This window comes from Pteronotus mesoamericanus, unplaced genomic scaffold (assembly GCF_021234165.1).
Source record: "Pteronotus mesoamericanus isolate MK-2021 breed Mesoamerican mustached bat unplaced genomic scaffold, CSHL_Meso_final contig_164, whole genome shotgun sequence".
NCBI lineage: Eukaryota > Metazoa > Chordata > Mammalia > Chiroptera > Mormoopidae > Pteronotus > Pteronotus mesoamericanus.
Window position 1 is genome coordinate 29259871 of NW_026555065.1, and position 21720 is coordinate 29281590.

The 21720-nt window shown below is 39.8% G+C and overlaps 1 protein-coding gene and 1 pseudogene across 1 annotated transcript in view; both read right to left on the bottom strand.

Moving 5' to 3' along the window:
• Nucleotides 1-990: 990 nt before the first annotated feature.
• The window catches only part of FMN1 (formin 1), a 342380-nt gene continuing 321650 nt past the window's right edge, over nt 991-21720 (bottom strand). Inside the window, exons 17-18 of the mRNA XM_054565622.1 lie at nt 3796-3880; nt 991-1097 (exon numbers count right to left, since the gene is read on the bottom strand). Of these exons, the coding sequence (XP_054421597.1) occupies nt 1053-1097; nt 3796-3880 (130 nt within the window). The 3' untranslated portion in view covers nt 991-1052. The remainder of the gene's footprint in view (nt 1098-3795; nt 3881-21720) is intronic.
• LOC129064429 (40S ribosomal protein S3a-like) lies at nt 16366-17116 on the bottom strand (annotated as a pseudogene).

The following is a 21720-nucleotide window of genomic DNA, read 5'->3' on the forward strand; positions in this document are numbered from 1 at the left end:
TGCATCTGGATGTAAAGAACTTTCCTGACCTTAATTTTTCAGACATCAAAGACCCCTGCTTCACCCTACATCACATGCCTGTCAGTCAAGGTCATGATAAAAGGCTGCGAGTAACATTTGCAATCTTGTCTAGAAACTGCCTCCTGGGGTTGTTGGGAAAGGTCCGGCGGCACACGGTCCCAGAACGTGACATCTGGCTCATGGCACTGCTCACTCACGAATGTCCTGACATGTTAAATGTGCTCTGTTACTTGGTCACTTGTCTCCCTGCTCAGGTGTCATTGTTTCTTCTAGAATTTGGGGTGGAGAATCCCTGCTGGTCCAGGAAACCACAATTAATTGACATTAAAACAAGGAATGGGTCTTGCTTCATGGCTGATGTCAACTCCCTGTATCATACTTTGTTCTCCAGGATGAAGTTTGTGGTTATTCTGCCCCTTCTCTGTCCATGGATAATTCCATTTTCTCTCCTTGTCATAATATGAACAACAACAACAAAACAACCATTTCTCTCATCTGGGGATTACAAAGTCTTGGACCTTTTTAAAAGTAGTTTTGGTAAATTTCAACACTTTTGGCGAGAAAGACACTTCAAAATCTTCATGCAGTGGGACCAAAATTAAGACCAATAATCAAACCAGCAGCAGGTAAAGGCTTGAACTCCTTCAAGTCAACTGCCATAAAATATCCTTTTCTTCCCTCACAAATTTACATATATGAAGAGTGGGTTAGAAAGTTCAAAATCTCTACTTTTAAAAAAAGTTTGGAAAATCGTGGTACTTGTTCTGGTCTTATAACAAAGTAGACTTTGAACCCCTATAAGAAACAATGATCAACACTCCCGCAATGTTTCCTTTAACAGCTTTTCATTGTTTCTGTGGTTTAACCAGGGACTTCTTTGAGAAGGCAGGGGTTCCCACTGCAGATGACCTCACATAGAGAGGAGCAAAAGAAGCATTTAGTAACATATCTTTCAAGAACCTCCTGCAGCGCTGGTGTGACAGAGTAAGCAAGGAACCCGGTCTTGCCATCACCGTTTTCGTGTCTCTTTTTCAGTTGGTAGTCACGCTGGCTTCCTTCTGACGCAGTCTTTCTTTCTGTAGTTTAGGAAGAAAATGAGCTTATTATCATTCCTTTTTCTAACTTTTCATCTTCCTCAAATTTTGATACGTTTCTCACATTTTGGTCTACAATTCTAGAGTTGTCCTACATGCTGCAGAAATAAGACTATCTTTATCCTTCTTTCCTGAAACCCTCAGTTGCCGGCCCTTCCCAACATATCACCCTTCTCTCCAACAAACAAACAAAATTAATAACCAGCTAGCAAACCAAGTATATCCATTGGAAACACTGACCTTTGCGATTCCAGGCTGTTGTTCTGTGACAAAAGTCCTAACTTTGTGGTGTTGCTCACCTCGGCCCACTAATGGACTTAGGGAATGCTCGAGAAATAGTTTCTAGGGAGTCTAGATAGGAAAAGTCACCCTGGAGGAGGGCCTGACTTACAGAGTGGCAAGAGTTCCCGCTTTGCCCGGGCGCTCTGCTCTCCCTCTCTGAGCTTCCTTGCCAGCGCCAGCCTTCTAATGGGGGAAGAACCTGGAAGTCTGCTGGCAGGAAGGCAGAGAACAAGAGTGCACAAAACAGAAACACGGACCCTCCCTGTTTCCAGGACTCTGGAGAAGTAAATAGATTAAACACAGTGATGGGCGTGTCTGCTTTTAGGGGTGGGAAAATCAAAGGCTAAAAAAGAAATGGGAGAAGTGCACTCTTTTGGAAAGAGGAGATGCAGAGAGAAGCCCTTCGAGAATGGATTTCCAGCTGCTTGTGATCTGTGCGGTGCGATGCTACAGTGAATTACTATATTGGCTTAGACGTAAATGTAAGTTGATGATTTTAAACACCCGTCCCGAGTCTGAATCCCATGCCTGACTTGAGAAACTAAATCAGGAATCAGTCTACAAGCTCTTCCCTAATTTCTATGAAAATAAACAACACAACAAACAACTCTAAGCTGAGGACCACAACTGGGAGCTTGCTCGTGGTGAAGGTCACTTATAAAAGCATAGCACTGTTGACCTTTCGTCTATAGCAGTGATTTCCAATATTTTTCATCTCATGACACATAAACTAATTACTAAAGTTCTGTGACACACCCAAAAATATATTATATTTTTTGCTGATCTGACAGGAAAATAGGGGTAATTTTGATTCACTCACACTGGATGGCTTTTTGTGTTGGCACCTGCCATTTTTTAATCTGACAGTCTAAGGGAAAAGAGGTCAGTGCCCCTGACGAGGTAGTCAGGTATTGCATATTTTAAAACTTCTTGTGGCACACCATTTGAAAATACCTGGTCTGTAAAGCTGAGTCCATTTTCTTTACCTCTGGAGATAGGGTTTGGCAGTAAAAGTTAGGATAGAGGTCCAAATGAGATGCTTGGGGAAAGGAGTAGAGGCCAATGAAGAAGAGAGATAAAAATCAGCGTTGTGCTCACTGCCTCTGACAATCACACAAATGAGCGTAATGAATACAGTGTCAACAGGCATGGAGGACACATCCACTCAGGTAGGGGCTGTGTGTCCTGACTACTGCTTTCCCTGACCAAGCTGTATGGCTCAGACTTCTCCATTGCTCACCTGTGAACCTCACTCAACACTCACTTAGCTCCCGAGGCGGTTGTTATGAGAGACAGCACAGTCAATCAACGGAAGTCATCTCACTTTATAACTTATGCTCCACTTCGACTGTCAAAGGATTTCAAGGGACTGGCAAAAAGTACTTGTGCCACAAAAAGATAACATTAAGTAGCTGTAAGAGGTCAGGGCACAGGGAAGGCAGGGTCTGAAAAACAAAGTGAGGGCCTGAAAATCAGAGTGATAGTTCCACTCACTGCCCATTGCCGCATCAGCCAAAGCGGCGGAAATTCTTAACAAGGAAAAGAACATTTATTGAGCTCTTATTATGTGCTAGACACTTGACATGTCTCTTCTCCGCCTCCTCAAAATAACCCTAAAGCCAGGTAATATTATTTCCCTCATTTTGCAAAAGGCAGAGAAGCAAAATAACTTCACTAAGGTTTTACAACTAGTTAAGTGTCTGAGCTGGAATTTGAACTCTTGACATCTTGGGTTCATAACCATTTATCTATTTCGACTATTGTCTGTAACAAAGAGGTGGAGATTCATTGTGATCTACCCTGAAAACGTGACTGTGGAGGACAACTTGGCCTCACAACTAGGAGGCCTGATGAGGCTGCTAGTTTCTAGGACAGGGAGAGACTTCTGGCGCCTGGAGCCTGGTCCTGGTTCTTGTTATTCACTGTAGCGATACGATGTAGGCTGCATTCTTTCTGCATCTCTGTTTTCCCAACCATCAAAAGAGGATAAGTCCTGCCCATTTCTTTAACAGGGAAAAGAAATTGATGAGAACAAAATGCTTAAACATTTCAGGAGAAAGGTGCTTTGAGATAAGGGGGATCATGGCATTAGAGGGGCATGTGAAAAGGCGTGAAATGGCAAGTGACTCAATTTGGTTTATCGGAAATGACTTAGCTGAGTTTGGTGGGCAAATGCATGAAGCTGCGTTTTGTTCCTCAATCCCTCCTCCCATATATATATATATATATATATATATATATTTTTTTTTTTTACCGTATGCTACTCTGGGAGGAGAACGGAGAATGTGGATACTACCTGCTATTGTCCTGAGTTTTAGCCTTGAAATTCAGACACACTGCTGGGTGCACCCTACTTGTAACAAGAAATCTTGAGGATATGTTGAAACATGCATCTTACCAGACTGGCCGTGGGGTTGATTTTCTTTGTTTCCACTTTCTTCTCTGACGTCAACTTGCTGACTGATTCCTGAGCCATTTTCAATCTGAAATTGAAATTGAGTGGGGAGGGGAGAGGAGGAAGAGAAAGAGGAGAAAAAGGAGAGGAAGAAAAAAGGAAGAGGCCAGGTTAAACAGAAATCCAAATGAGGCTGAGTTAACCAATCAACAGTTTGGAAATGTAAGGAATGGTCTCGATGCTTTCCATTATTAAATTCAAACTAATTAGTGTGTAAGTATATCTCCTGTGTTTTCAAAAGTGAATTACCTTCACTGGCTGAGAGGCTCACCTAGACAACCGTGGAAAGTCTGTATTTTTGAGATAAATGCAGGAGCTTCTAATCTACAGAAAAGTAGATGCAGTCACTTTATTGTCCATATACACTTCGGGGCTATCTGACTTGTGGTCCATCCTCTCAGCAGACAATATGGACACAGTCTGACAAAGAACTTGTATTCCGAACACATGAAGAACTCTTACAACTCAGAACAACACATCACCCAATTAAAAACAGGCAAAGGATTTGAACAGACATTTCTCAAAGAAGACATACAAATGGCCAATAAGCACATGAAAAAAAGGCTCAACATCATTAGATCAAGGAAATGCAAATCAAAACCGTGAAATAGTTGCCTTTTTATACTCACTAGAATGGCTAGAATCAAAAAGACAATAAGAAGTGTTGGAGGCCAAGACTTAGAGAACTTGGAACCCTGACACAGTTTCCTGGGAATGTAGAATGGTGCAACCACTTTGGCAGGTTCTCAAAGTGTTAAACATAGTTGCCATATGACCCCACAGTCCCACTGCTAGGTATTTAAATATATGTATAAGCAAGGAAATAAAAAAAATGTGTCCATTCAAAAATTTGCATATGAATGTTTATAGCAGCATTATTCAAACAGCCAAGGGTAGAAAACCAAATTTCCATTGGCTGAAAAATGGACAAACTGTGGTATATCCACTTAATGAACTATTACTGGACCATAAAAAGGAATAAAATGCTGATATAAGCTACAAAGTAGATGGACCTCAAAAGCATGAAATGAAAAAAGCCAGTTACAAAAACCCATGTATTATGTGATTCCATTAAACAGAATGCCCAGAATAGGTAGAGACAGAGAGAGAAAGTGGGTTAGCAATGCCAGAGGCTGGGGACGGAGGAGAATGGGGAGTCAGACAACACCAACTGCTACTGAGGATGTGAGGAAATGGGAACTCACTGGCTGCACTAGGGAGTGGAAGTTGGTGCAGCTGGCTTTGGCAGAACCAAGTAAAACTGCAAACATGCATAGCCCATGAGCCATCAATTTCTCTTCTAGGGACATACCCAAAAGACACTTTGATACACAGACACAGGCTTTCATTGTGGTGGTAAGTGCAATAATGAAAGTTGGAAACCTAATAATTAGGTTCCATAGGGCAATGGATAGATGGTAATAGCAAATAATAGCTAACATTTATCGGGTGCTTATTACTTCACACCAGGTATTGTTCTACCTGCTTTATTCGAATTAAACCACTTATTTCTCACAAGAATCCTGTGAGATAGGAGCTTTCACTATTCTTATTTTACAGGTCTGAACTACCAAGCAATACTGCTTCTTAAAAGTTATATTAATTTAATAGAATATGAGTAACTGTACACTAAATAGATCTATTTTTATTGGCTGAGTGTTTTATCAACAATTCCGTGGAAGAAGTGTGTTTAGGTTCTCAATCACTATAGAAAATGGTAGAGGCTCCTCAAAGGATTAAGAATAGAATTACCATATGATCCAGCAATGCCTCTTTTGGATATAGCCCCTAAATTCGCAAAGATATAGGCACCATTATGTTCATTGTAGCATTATTGCTAGTGGCCAAGACGTGGAAACAGCCTGTGTCCCGCAATAGATGACTGGAGAAACAGGTGGTACATACAAGGGTAGGCAAAAGTAGGTTTACAGCTGTGAGTATGCAAAAGAGTTTATTCTTGTATTATTTATCTTCTGCTCATTATAATTATTATTATTTCATATCTTATAGGTAATAATAGCTGGTAATTTAACCTACTTTTTCCCACCCCATATTTACAATGGACTACTACTCAGAGATAAGAAAAACAGTATTGTGCACAAACGCCTGCATGTCTGTATAAACAGACATATAAACATCTATCTAAATTTATATACAGCCTGGAAAGATACTCATTAGTTTCATGATAGAGGTTATTACTAGAAATATGGAAGAAGAGAATGGCTTGGAGAGGTAGTATGTAGAATAATACAATTTAATTTTTATCTATAATGATGCATTTTTTAAATGAAAAACTCTTAAAGAATACTTGGTAAAATGTGAAAAGATAATGCCAGGTGGTATAAATATGGGCATTATGGTATTCTTTGTATGTTTCCCTATTTTAAAATTTTCTTCAAAATTATTTTTGAAATACTAAAAATTTGAAAACCTGCCAGCTCACAGACCCTTTAAAAAATGAACACGCATATGAAAAGCAAGGACCTACAGCCAAGATCGCTCTACCCAGCCAGGCTAGCATTTCAAAGCTAAGGAGAGAGAAACAGCTTCCCAGACAAGAAAAAGTTAAAGGAGTTCTTCACCTCCAAATCAGCATTACAAGAAATATTAAAGGGACTATTCTAAGAAGAAGAAAAAAATCATAAATATGAATAAGGAAATATTATAAAGAAAAAAAATTCTGACTGACAAAGGCAAACATCATAAAAGCAGTGGCTCAACCAAAACTAAAACGAGTACATAGGTTAAAAGGCAAAAGTAGGAAGATCATACGTAATTATAACAGTAAATTAAAGGATACACACAAACACACAGAAGAAGTTAAATATGACAACAGAAAACAAATGTGGAGGGGGTGAGTAAAAAGAGTAGTGATTTTAGAATATATTCAAACTTAGGTAACCATCAACTTAAAACAGTGTTTATGAAGGACGTGTAATCACAAACCAAAAATTTACAAGAAATAAAGAAAAGAAATCCAAATGCGACACTATAGAAAGTCATCAACATGCAAGAGAGGAGAGCAAGAGAACAGGAACAGAAAAGAACTATAAAAACAATCAGAAAACAATGAATAAAATGGCAATAAGTACATATCTATCAATAATTACTTTAAATGTAAACAAATTAAATGCTCCAATCAAAAGATAATTGGGTAAAGAGGTGGTACATTTATATACAATGGAATGTGAGTATTGTTTGGCCATAACAAAGAACAAAATCTCACCATTTGAGACAACATGGATGAATGTAGAGGGCATTATGCTAAATGAAATAAGTCAGAAAAAGACAAATGCCACATAATTTCACTTACATGTGGAATCTAAAAAACAAAAGAAATGAACAACAAAACAGAAACAAACTCACAGATAATAGAGAACAAACTGCTGGTGGCCAGATGGGAGAGGGGTTGGGGGGCTGGGTGAAAAAGGTAGAGGGATTAAAGGGTATGAATTGGCAGTTATAAAAACAGCCATGAGGTTGTAAAGTACAGTTTAGGGAACACGGTCAATAATATTGTAATAATATTGCAGTAACAGGTAGGTGTTTCGAGACTTATCAGGGAGATCACTTCAGAAGTTATACAAATGACTGATCACTATGCTGTACACCTGAAACTAATACAATACTGGATGTCAACTGTACTAGACAATTTTTAAAAAATGCTTTTCTTTCCTGGGCCTCAAGGAAAAAAAAAATCTCTCCTTCAACATTAATCATATACTTGTTTAATATTGAAGAAGTGGCTGAGTGCCTTGGCTCTTTCCTTAGCTAATTTTACACAATTTACTTAAAACCTACGCCTAGTAAGCTAATCTCTCAGTCTACATGCACAAGTTGGTTACAATGCACTCGACATGCTGCCTTGTGCATCGGAAGAGAAATAAAAATGAGACAAAGATGAGCAATGATTTACAAAACCCAAGCAGAACTACATCTGCAAAGCTGCCCTGAGAACAGGCATTTCCCAACGCTGACATAGGCCTGTGTCTCCACCGCAATGTCTACTAAAGTTTTCCATGTGCAGCAATAACCACGACTATACTCCACAAAAGAAAAGAATGCACTGAAAGGATCAAACCCAGGTCAGATTATGCTGAAGGCTCTGGCTACTAAGGGATTTGCAAACCAAGGTGATGGCGCTGTGTAGATGAGGCCACAGTTTGTAGCACCTACTCTTCTTGGCTTCTCTCCAGCAAGGTTTGTTTTCAAAGAGAACACCTAATTAGTGACCCCTTAATCCCAATTCCAACGGAGAGGTTTGGAATTACTATTTTGCTTTGGACTCCCGAACTTTTAGGGATCTTTTTCTGGTCACCCCTGCTTTAGTAGTTCCTTTTCCCCTTTGAATTCTGGTCGCTTCTGACAGAGTTGGTCCTCTCCTATCCTCCTGCTCAGCATTACCTCTTCCAGTTTCCACATCCCTCTGCAGCCCTGCAACTCTCTTCACATTCCCTGGGTGTCAGGGGTGATGCAGTGGTTGGCAATGTAGAGGCAGGGGCCTGGGAGCCAGCCTAAGGCCCCACCTCTACTGCAGACCTTTTCCTACTGGTCAGTGGACAGACGACAGGTCGCCATGCACACCCCAGACTCCCCAGCACAATCCTGACCTCAGTGATCATGTCCTGTTCTTCTTATGTTTTCATACAGTTACTGATTTCATTTTTTAATTGATTTTAGAAAGAGAGAAAGGACGGCAGGGAGGGAGAGGACAGGAGAGGAGAGAGAAAAGGAAGCATCACTTTCTTGTTCCCATTACTTATGCATTCATTGGTTGTTTCTTGTATGTGTCCTGACTGGGATCAAACCCTCACATATGGCATAACTGGATGACTCTAATCAACTCGGCTGGCCAGCCAGGATCTCACTCAATTGTCGTGCCTCCCTTTCACAGGGCACTCTTGAAAATCACACAGGATTGGACCAAGGCAAAGCTTGCTGGCAAATAGCCTCAGCGCCTGCTAGACTTGATTCTAATTCTAATTCTGCCAGTTATTAGAAGACTTGGAGGGAATCAACTTTTGTAAATTTTAGTTTCCTTTTTTATGAAATGGAGGTATAATTATGAGGATTATATGAATTAATATAGGTAAAATATCTAGCATATATAGTATATTTGGTATAAAGGATAACCATTATGGAATCTTCCATGACAGAACTGGAGAAATGGCTTAAGAATGCATGACCACAGTTTCTGACTACAAACTAAACAAGTGGAATTATTAGCTAAGTACTATCTTGCAGTAATATCTGTTATATGTATCCTGAAAGCAAACCAAATCAGCTATTGCTATTCTCTGAGACTTAACAAACCAAAGAACTCACCTCAGTTTTGTGATTCTAAAATTCTCATCTAGAAGCTAAACTTTGGTGCAGGTATGAGAAAAATTTCTCAAGCAAATAAGAGAAATTATTTAAACTTCAAAACAAATTTTGCATCTATCTCCTTATATTTTTTCTAAGTTTCAGTGAGGTATTTATTATAAATAAAATTTAAATTTCCAATACTATTGAACTTGGCAGTAACTGCCTTTTTTCATATTAACCTTGTTTTTCTGATAACCCAAATAACATTTGTTTTTTTATAAAAATGTTATGTTTTTACACTTCAAAATCATATTTTCAATTCATACTATATATGTGAAAATATAAAGAAGTGAGACTCATTGGTCATTTAAATATTTTTCTCTTCAGGTTGTTAAGACATATCTGGACCAGGTAATGAAAATTATCACACACAGAACTCTCACCTAGACTATAAAGTACACAAGGGAAGAGACGGTGGCTATAATTCTTAATGCCCTGTCCCCGGTCCTTGACACAGTAGCTGGCGTGCATATATATGCCCTAAGTGAATGAAGGTCTATAGAAAAAAATTTTTTTAACTCCTTTACTTCCCTAAAATACTTCCTACTCGAATTTCTCAAAAATGCTGAGCCCACAGGGCGCCACAGCATGCACCCTGTGCAGGCGCACGCGCCCCTGCGTCCCACACTCTGCTGTCACTCTCATGAAAGTTTTTCACCCAGAGGTTCCACGAGGTGTGCATCTGGCCCTGCCTAAGGATATTTCCGGTCATTTTTATTAATAAAGTGGAACGTTTTTCACCTTTTTTCCAAGGCATTTTTATTACATGAAGAAGGGTATGTTTGATTGGATAGAGTGGATGCTCCCTCCAAGGTTCCTTTATCTTTCTGTGCTATGACCATTTCTAGGCAACTGCCTTTTACCCTAGATGACAGCTCCACAAAAGCAGGGGATATGACTTCTGTGTCTTTCTTCCCTCTGCATCTTATATAGTACTCGGCATACAGCAGGTGACCGATGAATACTGAATGAATGAATGAATAAATGGTTATAAGTGATTAACCTCTAAACTGTAAAAATTCAGGCATCAAGAATGGTTATAGGGAAAATATGAAAGTCTATCAAGATCTGTTAAAATATAAAGTTCCCTAATGTCACATGAATATAATATCACCAACGCTCAAGACTGATCCTTTAAAATCCAAAACAGCAAATTCTCACTAGATTTCTGTATGTCCTTAACATTGGAGCCCACATCATCTTCTGAGGGCAAGGCTGTTTTTCAGCTGCCCTTGGATATCTATGATAATAAACAAATGCTCCAATATCCTGACAATCTAGCTATATTGTGAACACTGGAACTGCAGAACACATAGGTAGGTCTTAAAAACTGCTTTGACCTAACAAGAGATTGATGGTTGGTTGGTTGGTCTGTCCGTCTATCTCTTGAAAATGGTCTTCAGAAACTGCAGGCAAAGTTTCTCAGGCCTGCTGAAGAAACTACAGCAGCTGCGGTTGTTGACTGCATTAAATTTCCTCAGAATTAGTGTTCTGGCAATGATATGGGCAAAGGCTGCAAAGACTGCTGCGTGGTCGGCCTCAAAGGGCTTAAATATATTCAAATGCAGTGGCCAATATTTGTAAATGCAGAGATGTCACACAAGAATCCCAAGTTCTGACCTCTCTTAGAAAGCTGGAAGGCAGGGCAACATCGAGGGACATTTCCATGGGGCAGCCTCTCGGGTCCTGGCACTTCCTGTCACTCCCTATTGTACCCGCAGCCTGGAGGCTGCCAGGCGATGCCATAAGTCAGCTTGCTGCCACACTTCGCCCATTTTTGCTGCCTACCTGGACTCTCTAAGCTTTGAGATTTTGGCTGGGAGACTTACTGGAAGGCCACTGTGATGCTCAGCAGTTGAGAGGTGAGAGCCCAAACCACTGAAATAGTCTCCTAAATGGCCTGTGTCCCTCCAACCCACCCTCCAGCTGATGGACATGGTCTTGATCGATAATGCATAACTCAAAAATGTCACTTCTCTTCTTGAAAACTGTCAGTAAGACCCAGCAACTGTGGCCAGCATTAACAAAGGTTTTCTGTAAAGGGTGAGACAGTAAACATTTTAGGCTTTGACGGCTATGTACTCTCTGCCACTACTCAACTCTATGTTGTAGTGTAAAAGGAGCCATAAAAATACATGTACGAACAGCAATGCAATGCTGTGTTCTAATAAACTTTATTTACAAAAACTTGTAGTGAGATGGATTTGGCTCATAGGTTGTAGTTTGCCAACCCCTGAGCTATAGTATATGATTTAAATTCTTTATGCTGTCAATTAAAGCTCACCCATTTTCTAAACCTAGTTTAGTTGTTTATTTTACCTTCACAGATCCAGATCTGGCTTTATATTATCCTTAGACAAATCACTCAAACCCTTTGAGCCTCAATTTCTTCATCTGCTAAAAGGGGGAATAACACCGCACCTAAACAACACTATCACTGTGAAAATTAACAAAAAAAAAAAAAAAAAAAAAAAAAAGGATTACTTACCAAGTGTCCTTTCCTTCACCTCCTTGTGCTCCCTGTCTCAAGCAAACCACTCCCCATTCTTTGTACAAGGCTTTTCTCGCCTCTGTATCTTGTTCTTACTATTTCCTCAATGACATTCTTACTCCTTTTCATGTGCTCAAATTCTTCCCATTCTTCTATTCTCAACTTAAGTGCTAAAGTCATGAAAGCTTCCTTCATCTCTCTTAGTCAGAAAGTAATTGCTCTTTTTTCAAGTGAAAAGGGCACTTTGTGTCTCTCTTAAGGCACTTAGGACTTTTCATCTAAGGACTGGATAGGTGTCCTGTTTCCTTTACGCCATTGGAACCACTTGAGCACAATGATCATGCCCTGTGCATAGCTGGTCTCCTCCCAGTTCCTATAACTAGCACTGTGCCACACACAAACCCACTGTTAGCGAACATCTAAGTAACAAATGAATGATTTGTGTTGATGTTTTTTTCCTCCCTACCTTAAACAAGTAAAAATGTTTAGTAAATACCTACAGTAATAGAACAATTATCTATTGTATTTGTATTGCACTTATTCTTGGGGGGAAAAAAAGTAAAAACATTTAAAAATCTAGTCCCAGTTACTGATTAGCCGATTAAGTCCTAAAGAAGGAAAAAGAAAGGGTGCTTGAGGCTGCCCAAATGTGCTAATATTTATACATGTTAGCTTATATATTCCAGGATGCCAAAAAGCATCCACATGACTTTGCCCACAAGGAGACTAATATTCAGATAGTTTATACAACTGATCCCAAATCTGAATTGTGTTCCTTTCACGCAAGAAGTAAGAACTTCTCTTCATTTGGTCAGAGAACTCATTGATCAGACAATTTCTAGCTACATACATATGCTCAATCCCCCTTGCTTCATTGTTTATGAACTTATTTTTGATGCTGGCCTACTATATTGATTCTATTTTTTGTTTCTGGTCTAAATATGTGCTCTAGAGTATCACACATAGTTGTTCATGATTACTCATTAGCAAATACTAAACTTGATTTCAAAGTTATACCCCTTCAAAAATGGATGTACAGGAAAAAACATACAAGTAAGTTAGAAAGAAAATAACTATTCTCAATTCATAAATGCCTCAGTAAAATTGACATCTGGAAACCCTGCCTTTTCAGCTTCTTTATAATGCATATGATTGCCAAGGAGTTATTGAGGCCCCAGTAAAATCTAACTGCTGCCAAAGTCTACTGAGGAAAGACATAGTATGAGATGAGACGTGTCTTCTGATGTTCCTGCATAGCCCTTACTCTGTGGAAGTGATTTGTAAGCTTGGTTTCATAGGAGAAGCAGCTGGGGAGGGAGTTTTGCTCCTGCTTAGAATGTAGAAAGCTGCAAGAGACAGTGTTCCCATCCTAACCATGAAAAGAGCTGGATGAAGTATGAAATCATACTTTCTCTTTAACAAGAGAGCTGGGGTCACATGGCAGCTAAGTAAACTGTACCCTGAAGAGTGACAGGCCTGGAATTTCCACTTAGAGGCTTAGGCACCCCAGGACTAAACTTTGTCTGGGTGGACGTTACACTGGACATACTGTGGGCTTTCTGCGGGCTAGATTTATATGCCTGGAGCTAAATCAAACCAATTCAGAATGCAGCCATATAGGACTGAAGAAGTACAATGCTTTTATTCTTGTACTTCTTCACATTCAGTACAATCATTCTTGTACTGAATTATTGACATTCAGTATTTCATTGATTCATGGCACAAGAGTCAGAATATACGGAAATCAGCATAAAGTTTATGTAAGAAAAATGCTGTCATTTTTTACCATAGGAAACGAACCACAAGAGATAAATGAGATGAGCAGGTGAAGTAGACAGTATTTAGGCTCTTTCACACTCCTTGTCACTATTGTAAAAATCAGTATTTTAGAGCAATGTTTTCAAACTGTCTTCCAGAGAGCCTTAATGTTCAACCAAGATGTTTTAGAGAGAGGAGGAAGAGTTAGGGGATCCTCTAGACCTTGGACATCTGCAAGTCCTGCTTCAACCAGAAAAGCTTTAGTTTATCTGTTTTATATATTGGGGCTTCATGCATGTTTTCAATTGGACAAAACAAACAAACAAACCTTTGCTTTTTCTTTTTAAATAAAAAATTGGAAAACTCTTGTGCATGAAATTCAACAGAACTGATTGAAACTCATAGGGGGAGAGAAAAAAAGGAACAACCTTCATCTCCAGGAGAATGAAAGCCTGTAGAAGTCTTTTCCTAAAGAACTATCCAGAGATATCTTGGAGATGGACAACTAATTATGAAGACAAGGCTTTTTCAAAGGACCATTCTTCTGATAGCCAGAGCTACCAGATTCCAGCTTTGGGGCTCTAGTAAAATATCAAATGTTTAAAAATCAGAAACATGGCCAGTTCCACCACACTTCTCTGCTTGTTACTTTCCAGATATATTCTAATTCTGAGAGATATGTTCTAATTCTGAGAGATCAACAGTCTCTGTCAAATGCTCATAGTCGGGACCTGTGGGGACAGATTCACATGAGCTGAAACATGGGAAGAATATGTGTCCACTGGGGAAGGCACTTACTTCCCATTCATAAACACAGAAATTATCTCATGTTTCATGATGATTCACTGTCTTTATGGTCTTGCTTGGAATTTTGCATGATCTCCCTGATTTTGGCCCTACTTTACTTTCCAATTTCTATTTGCTTCCTTTGCTTATAACAATGCTGAAATAAAACTGAAATGGATCCATCTGATTATACTCTAAGATTCCTCCCAATTCAATTCTGTGACTGCCATTAACTTTTTTTTTTTTTTTGGTTATCTACTCTTCCCCATTCTGAATAGCTTTCTAAATTGTAACAATACTGCCAGCCTATTAACTTTTGAATATGTCTGAAGTATGAGGCCACATAATATTTTTAAATACAAATGTCACATAGGCAATTAATTGGTGTCTGGACATAACTCATCTCAAATCATGTCTCAGGGTAGGGGACTATACTTTAAACAGTGGGATTAATTTCAGTGTTTAAAAATCAGTAAATGTTGTGGAAAATACAAAACTATGAAGACAATAAAAAGATCAGTGGTTGAGAGCACCAAGGAGAGATGAATAGAAAGAGCACAGAGATTTTTAGGGCAGTGAAAATACTCTGTATAGCATTATAATGATGGATACTACTCATTATACATTTGTCCAAACACAAAGAGTGAACCCTGAGGTAAACTATGGACTATGGGTGATTATGATGCATCGATATAGGTTCATTTTTAAAAAAATTAAAGGTACTATTCTGATGTGTAATGTTGGTATTGTGGAAGGCTATGCATGTGTGGGGACATAATGTACATGGAAATCTTTGTACTTCCCTCTCAATTTGGTTATAAACCTAAAAATGCTCTAAAAGAAGTATTTTTTAAAAAAGGGTAAGGGGCCCTCACAAAATACTATTCTGTTTAAATACTTATTGATGATATTTATTATAAATTCTCTTAAGTGATAATGGCCAATTCATTTTAGCAGGTAGAAAAATAAAAAGCCTGGTAATGTTATTAAGGCATACTTGTTAAGTCACTCACTTTTGTTATTCAGACAATAGGACCAAGGAAGTGACTTCAGGAGTATAAAAGTTTCTGCCTATAGTGCTACAAGCTTCAAAGAGGAAACTTGATCAGACATCGTGTACTGTGTGATCTGAAAACATTAATCACTGCACGACCCAGACCATGTACACGTCTTTACTGAAAGTCAATGGCTTTGGAAACACTGGTGGATAAAGGTGAAGAAAAGGGAGGCATCGTGGGGAATATAGTTCATGAAATGCATGGTGATAAAAACATGAAATCCAACCAGCTGCAACATGAATCTCTTTAAAGAAGACTTAATGTCACTCATCACTGAAGAGAGGAGGTCAAAGCAGCCTAGAAAAGGAAAAGGCGGGCTCTGCGCACCAGCACGTGCAGCAGGGGGCCTCTAGGTCAGTGCGCCGCAGGGAATGCCTGAAAGCTTCCCTGAAAAGCAGTGTAATGAAAGCTGAAGGTCCAAATCACTATTACCACTAGACAAATCCTAAAATCCAAACACCTGTTAACCTGAATCTCTCTAACAAGTACAGGACCTTTTCATTCTGGTGACTATTTTGAAATACAAGGAGAAGCATGACTGGCAAAGGACATGGCCTCTGTCAATGATCCAGTAAATTCTGGCTTTTGGCCCTTTAAACGGTGGATAATGTTTTGGTGGGATGGAACAGGCATTGGCACCTACTGGGGATCACACCTGTAAAATGAGTAACTTGCCAGTCTGACTACCCAATGGGGGTTGACTTTACCAATGATGGTTAGAGAGGGCTTCTTGTAATAGCAAATGATGGTATTTTTATGGTCTCCCTTTAGAAGAAATACTCAGAGAAGGGGTACAAGAAGCTGCAGAGAAGAAGTACAAGAAGGTACAAAGATCAACTGGCTGTTTACTCCTCTGCCACGAACTCCTTTCAGCCATGAAGTAGGTAGCATCAGGCCAAGGAACATGAACATCATACAAAGAGGCTTTGGAAAGATGTGGAAGTGGCTTACTCAACTAAGAAAGCTCATTTCCACATGATTTATGCCACTTTAGATGGAGAAGATTGAGGGTAATATATATATATTTTCCCCATGAATAGCATTCTTTATTTGTCACCATTTAGTCTGATTTTTAAACAGATTCTTTGACTGGGGCTCATATCCATCACCTCGTTCAACTTTAGCACCTGCCTCATTCCCAAGAGCTTTTCCAGAACTGCTACCTTTACTGTGAAGCTCTCTAAGTTTTCCCAATTCAATCTTGGGCTTCTTCAGTGTTTTTACTTTTTAACAAAAACATCATGGAGCAGATAGATTGGCGAGTCTTTTCTATGTCTTTTCCAGGGCTATCTGGAATCAGTTTATTGACCACTCCTTGCAGGTCATTTGTCTGCACTTCTTGGATCATGATCTCCTCCATCCTCCAGATTTGGCAGACCTGTTGATGCTGAGCGTAAGAGGTCTCCCAAATCTGATCGCTGCATTTTTAAGTAAAACCAACACAGACCAGAGGAAGCAAATGATCACCAGTAGTCTTGACATCAACATGAGCTGCAATCACGGTCTGCCCTTTTTTGACCATGGACCACATTTTGCCACAGGCAAGATCCAAGCCATGGAAATTAGTCAGGCAGTTTTTGCCCTGAACACCCTCAGTAATTGGCTTGAATTTTCTAAATGCAACTTCATCATTCTTCAGGTCAGCTAGGCTCACTCCAAAAACATGACCCCCAAGACCATCAGATGTGATTTTGGTTCTTTGAGTTCTTGTGACTAGTGTTTTTCCAATATTTCTTATATTGAACATAGCTGGTACTTTCATATCACACCAATATTCCTTAGAAAAAGGATCAATCACTTTCTCCTTGGCTCTCCTTTAATGTTGTGCTTTCAGAAGAGCATAGCTATATCAGGCCATGCTTCCAGTCATTGCTTGGTATTCTGAACATTAGACACACGGCTCTGAGTGCTTTCTGGGGCTATTTAGGGTCTTTTGATAATCCTCAGCTCTCCATCATGTACTATCCTCAGTTGACTGAGTCAGGTCACTTCTCCACAGCCAGGGGAAAAGGGGCTAATGCCCAGCTTTGATTCTAAATTCCTAAGTGCAATCATGGAGACCTGCCCGGGACTGTGGGAGCCTCCCTTATGTCTATCCTCCTGGACAAAAAATCCCCTCATGAGGTATTTCTGAATTATTGATATGACTATTACACATGGATAATAGTTATGAAAGTGAATGAAATAAGTCAGTCTTCACTGTCAGTAAAAAACAAATACCACAAAGACTAAGCTCATTAATTCCTCAATGTAAAGAGATATTTTTTCCTCACTGCAGCAGTTGATGAAAACATTATTGACTTGTTTATGTTTCCAAAGGGAAAGAAAATAAAACTCAAATAAGAGAGCCAGAGAGAATATGAAACGAGTAACCCCACAATCATTTATCTCAGACAGACCAACAGGACTACACACTTGAACAGACACACACTCTTCTATGATCATTCTCTCCTCACAGTCTGACCCTTGACCCTGACTAACCCTCTATCCCGACGTTCCCCACCCCCCAAGTCAGCTTCACTAGCAAGTCTTAGATTAGAAGACTTAGCTCCTTACAGGTCAGAATCTAGTCTCTAAAAGCTATGCCATGATAAACCAGCCCATCACTTCTACTTCCTAAATTTATTTTCCCTACCTCATTCTTAAGATATTTTTCTGTTTACAGTGAAGGAAGTCTTCTTACAGACCAAATTTCACCAGCTACGCAATCAGCCACGTCGAGGTTTTAGAGGGCTATCACTTGTAGCGCCCAAACACATTTTGACTGCAGATGATTAATTGCAGAACAAAAGCTGCTTCCGTTTGCAGAGCTTCTCCCCCAGGCCACAGGGGAGTGGAAGTGGCGGGGGTGGGGGCAGTCCACGGACTTGCCCTGGAATGCATGATCAGTTAAAGCCAATCACTCCGCACTTGGTAGACGAAACACCCGGAGCCGCCCAGCGATTTAGGTGCAGAGTGAAAGGTAACAGCATTGCATTTCCTTGTTCAGGGAGAGGTAAGTGTCTGGGAGGCAGACTGGAAGCTGAAGTCTGTCCTGTGTCATAAATCTGCAAATTTAATTGCAACGCACGGCTAGTCTTTAGAAGGCCTTTCCAATCCTGATTATGAAGACATGCATGTGCTTGTAGATGCCAACTCCCCTCCCTGTGATTTTGAAACTGTACCACCTACTGAGTCTCCCCCAAAACTAGAACTGATCAGAGGCTGTTTGCACAGTGACTAAAAAGGGTGAGGGAACAGGGGAGATTGTGTGGAGCAGGCAGCCTTTCTGGCGCCCCTTAAATCATACTTCCCAGGCAGACCCCTATTCCATCTAGTCTATGCCCAAGGCAGGAGCTGTCAGGAGGCCCGCAGATAAGCAATTTAGAAATATTCTAGCTGAATGAAGGAGACTCACTTTGGGTTTCCATTGCTGTCTGCCAAGCTAGGGAAATAGAGTGCAGACAGATGCTCTCTAAGGTTCTTGTTTGAGCTCCAAAGAGGTTTGAGGCTTGGCACAGCCATGAATCATGAGGATCTGAGGATCTTCACTTCCTTGTTTTTTTCTAGCTTTTTTTTAAAAGACAAATTGAAAGTAATACAGTCAAGAACAGAAAAAGTGATTGTTTTATTCCTTTGACTAATCTTTCTTGTTCTGAACATGTCCATTCTCTTTAACAAAGCTCTTAAGATTTTAAATTCTTGGACAAAAGCAACCGATATGGGATGTATTTGGGGAATTCTACCACCAAAATCCAAATAAATAAGATCTATCAGCAGCAGACAGAAAATTCTGTAATCAACTTCAGTGTGGCAAAAGGAAACACAGTGATTGTTTATTTGTTCAACAAATATTAATTGAGCACTTACTATGAAGAAGAAAATATAAAGTACTATGAGAAAAGGAAGAAGTACAAGACATTGCTCTTGTCTTCTAGGGCTTATGATTTATTTAAGGGAGGAGTTGTCTATAACTAAAAGGGTGAAACAGAACTCATGAGTGCTGAAATTCAAGAGACAGAAACACCCCAGATTTTTGGAGGAAAGAGAGCTCACAGAGATTGGGAAAAACTTCATGAGGGAGACAGTGTGTGGTCACTAGATCAAATTCTTTCAGAATAGGGTCTCATAGCCTGTAGAGCAGTTAAGACATAATAGATATTTTAAAAGTATGTGTTTAAGTCAAGCTGATTAAGTGCTGCAAATTTATATCATGAGAACGAAAAATGCAAATGTAGGAGAGACTGATGTGGACAGAGCGTTCAGAGAGGGAAATAGGAATCATGGCATTGAGGACGGCCCCAGAAATCACACTACGTGATTCTTCCAAAATATGTGTTGAGCTTCCCAAATCTAGGTCTTTGCCACTGACCTCCAAGAACTATCCCTTTCTTCTCTGAGTAGCTCAATTCATCAGTTCTCTCAGTGCCCAGCTCATTTCCTACTTAAAATCACAGTGAATCAGGGTTGGGAGAGACCTTCAAGACCACCTAAATCTAGCAGTTCCTAAATTGGGCTGAGAACGTAGCAAGATCCACTGGGGAGGTGCCCTTTTCCCTCCCACCTCCAAAGCTTACCTGATAGGTACATTTAAGTAAGGGGTATGTGAAGGCCTAGACATTTATTGAGGTGAATAAACATAAAATGTGTTCTTGCACTGGCTTTTCTGGGCAGAGCTTTCTAAAACTACAGAGCCCTCTATTCTACCCCTGGAATTAGGATTTTAGATTTGTTTACATTTCTACAAGGCTCTCCAGGTGATTTGGAAGATCTGCCAGATTTGCTAGCTGCTGATCTCCAACATTCCTCCAGTGGCTTCTGAATCCCCTCCATAAAATTTCTGCCTATGCTGGTCCTGATTATGACTAAACATCTTCCTAAGACCCTTTCTGGCCTCCACATTTCTTTGGGATCATTTCCTCCTCCAAACTCTTACACCACCCAGGATCTTCAATGCTCACTTAAAACCATTTCGTTCTATGTTGTGAAGTCCTTTCTATATCAATAAACAATTATCAGGCTCTGTGCTGAAGAATGCACCATAGAAGACAGAACAAGGAATGGGTTTATATTGAGCAGGTGAAAAAATACACATAACTGTTAAAATAACACGTTGGAATGAATTGCCAAAGGATGGTAAGAAAAATACGCTGTCAGAGACCAAAAAACGAAAAAAGAAAGTCGTTCTACTTAGAGGCAACTCAGAAAATTTCTAGAGAAGCTGGTTTTGGAGGTAGTCCTTAAAGGATGACTATATTTCTACCAACAGGATATATCCAGGGGCAGTGTAATGTAAAGGAAGTATCCAATGAGAATTCATGGCAAGAATGTGCAGGTGCGAGAAACAGTGAGCTGTCATGGGGGATACATGTGGGGTGAGGATATAAGAAAATGAGATTTGAAAGTGAAGTAAGGGCAAGTTTTTAGAGGCTCATGTTCTAATTTGGAAGAGAATATAGAACACCTGAAAGTGCTCAGGCTTTAGTGTCAAGTAAGACCTAGGTCATTTTCCCCAACACCGCTGTTTACTAGTGAAACTGTGACACTGGTAATTTGCTTACTCTCTCATGCTTACCCATGAAATAGCAATACACCTTCTTTTCAGGGCTGTGCTTTCAAGGACCCAACAAGTTAATGAATATAAGTACCAACCTTATATATATGTGGCTAATTCTCTTCCCTTTGTTTCATTAGTAATAGAAAACACCAGTACCTGTTTGGAGAAATAGATGTGATCTAACTTTGGTCATAGAAAGTCAACTGGATACAAAAGGATATTGAAGTGGAAATAGAAACACTATAGGCAGAAAGAACAGTTAGGATGATGTTTCAGTAATCCAGGTGAGAGATGAGGTCCTGAATGAGGGCAAAGCCACTGTGAAAACAGGGTAAAGAAGATTCACTGAGAAGGCAAAACTGAGATGTCAGCAACTGGTAGAAAGTGAATCTTACAGCACCAAATGTGATTCAGGGTTCTAGCCTGTCTTTTGCTCCTAGGAAGATAGTGGTGCAATTGAAAGTTAGGGAATTTAACATGAGTAGGACTCAGTAGAGATAGAATATATTCTAACTGGGATGTACTAAATTGCAGGTGAAAGTTGGGTATCCTGCAGATAGGTTTAGTGTGTTTTAGGGGATTTGGGCCTAAGAAATAGAACTAAGAGGTTTGCTCTGGATAGTAAGCCTTGGGAGGCCTTGGCAGAGTGGTGATAGCTGTGAAAATAGTTGGGTCTAACTAGGCAGAGAGTGCTCAGTGGAAAAGAGGAACACTGAGATCTGAACCTTAGGGGAAGGTTCAAACTTAAGGAATAGAAGGAAAAGAGGAGCTAATGAAGGAGGTAAAGGAGTGGCCGCCTTCAAAGAAACAGACCCAGAATGCTCTTGGAGCAATGAGGCATTTCAAGATAGAAGAAACTATCATCAGTGTCA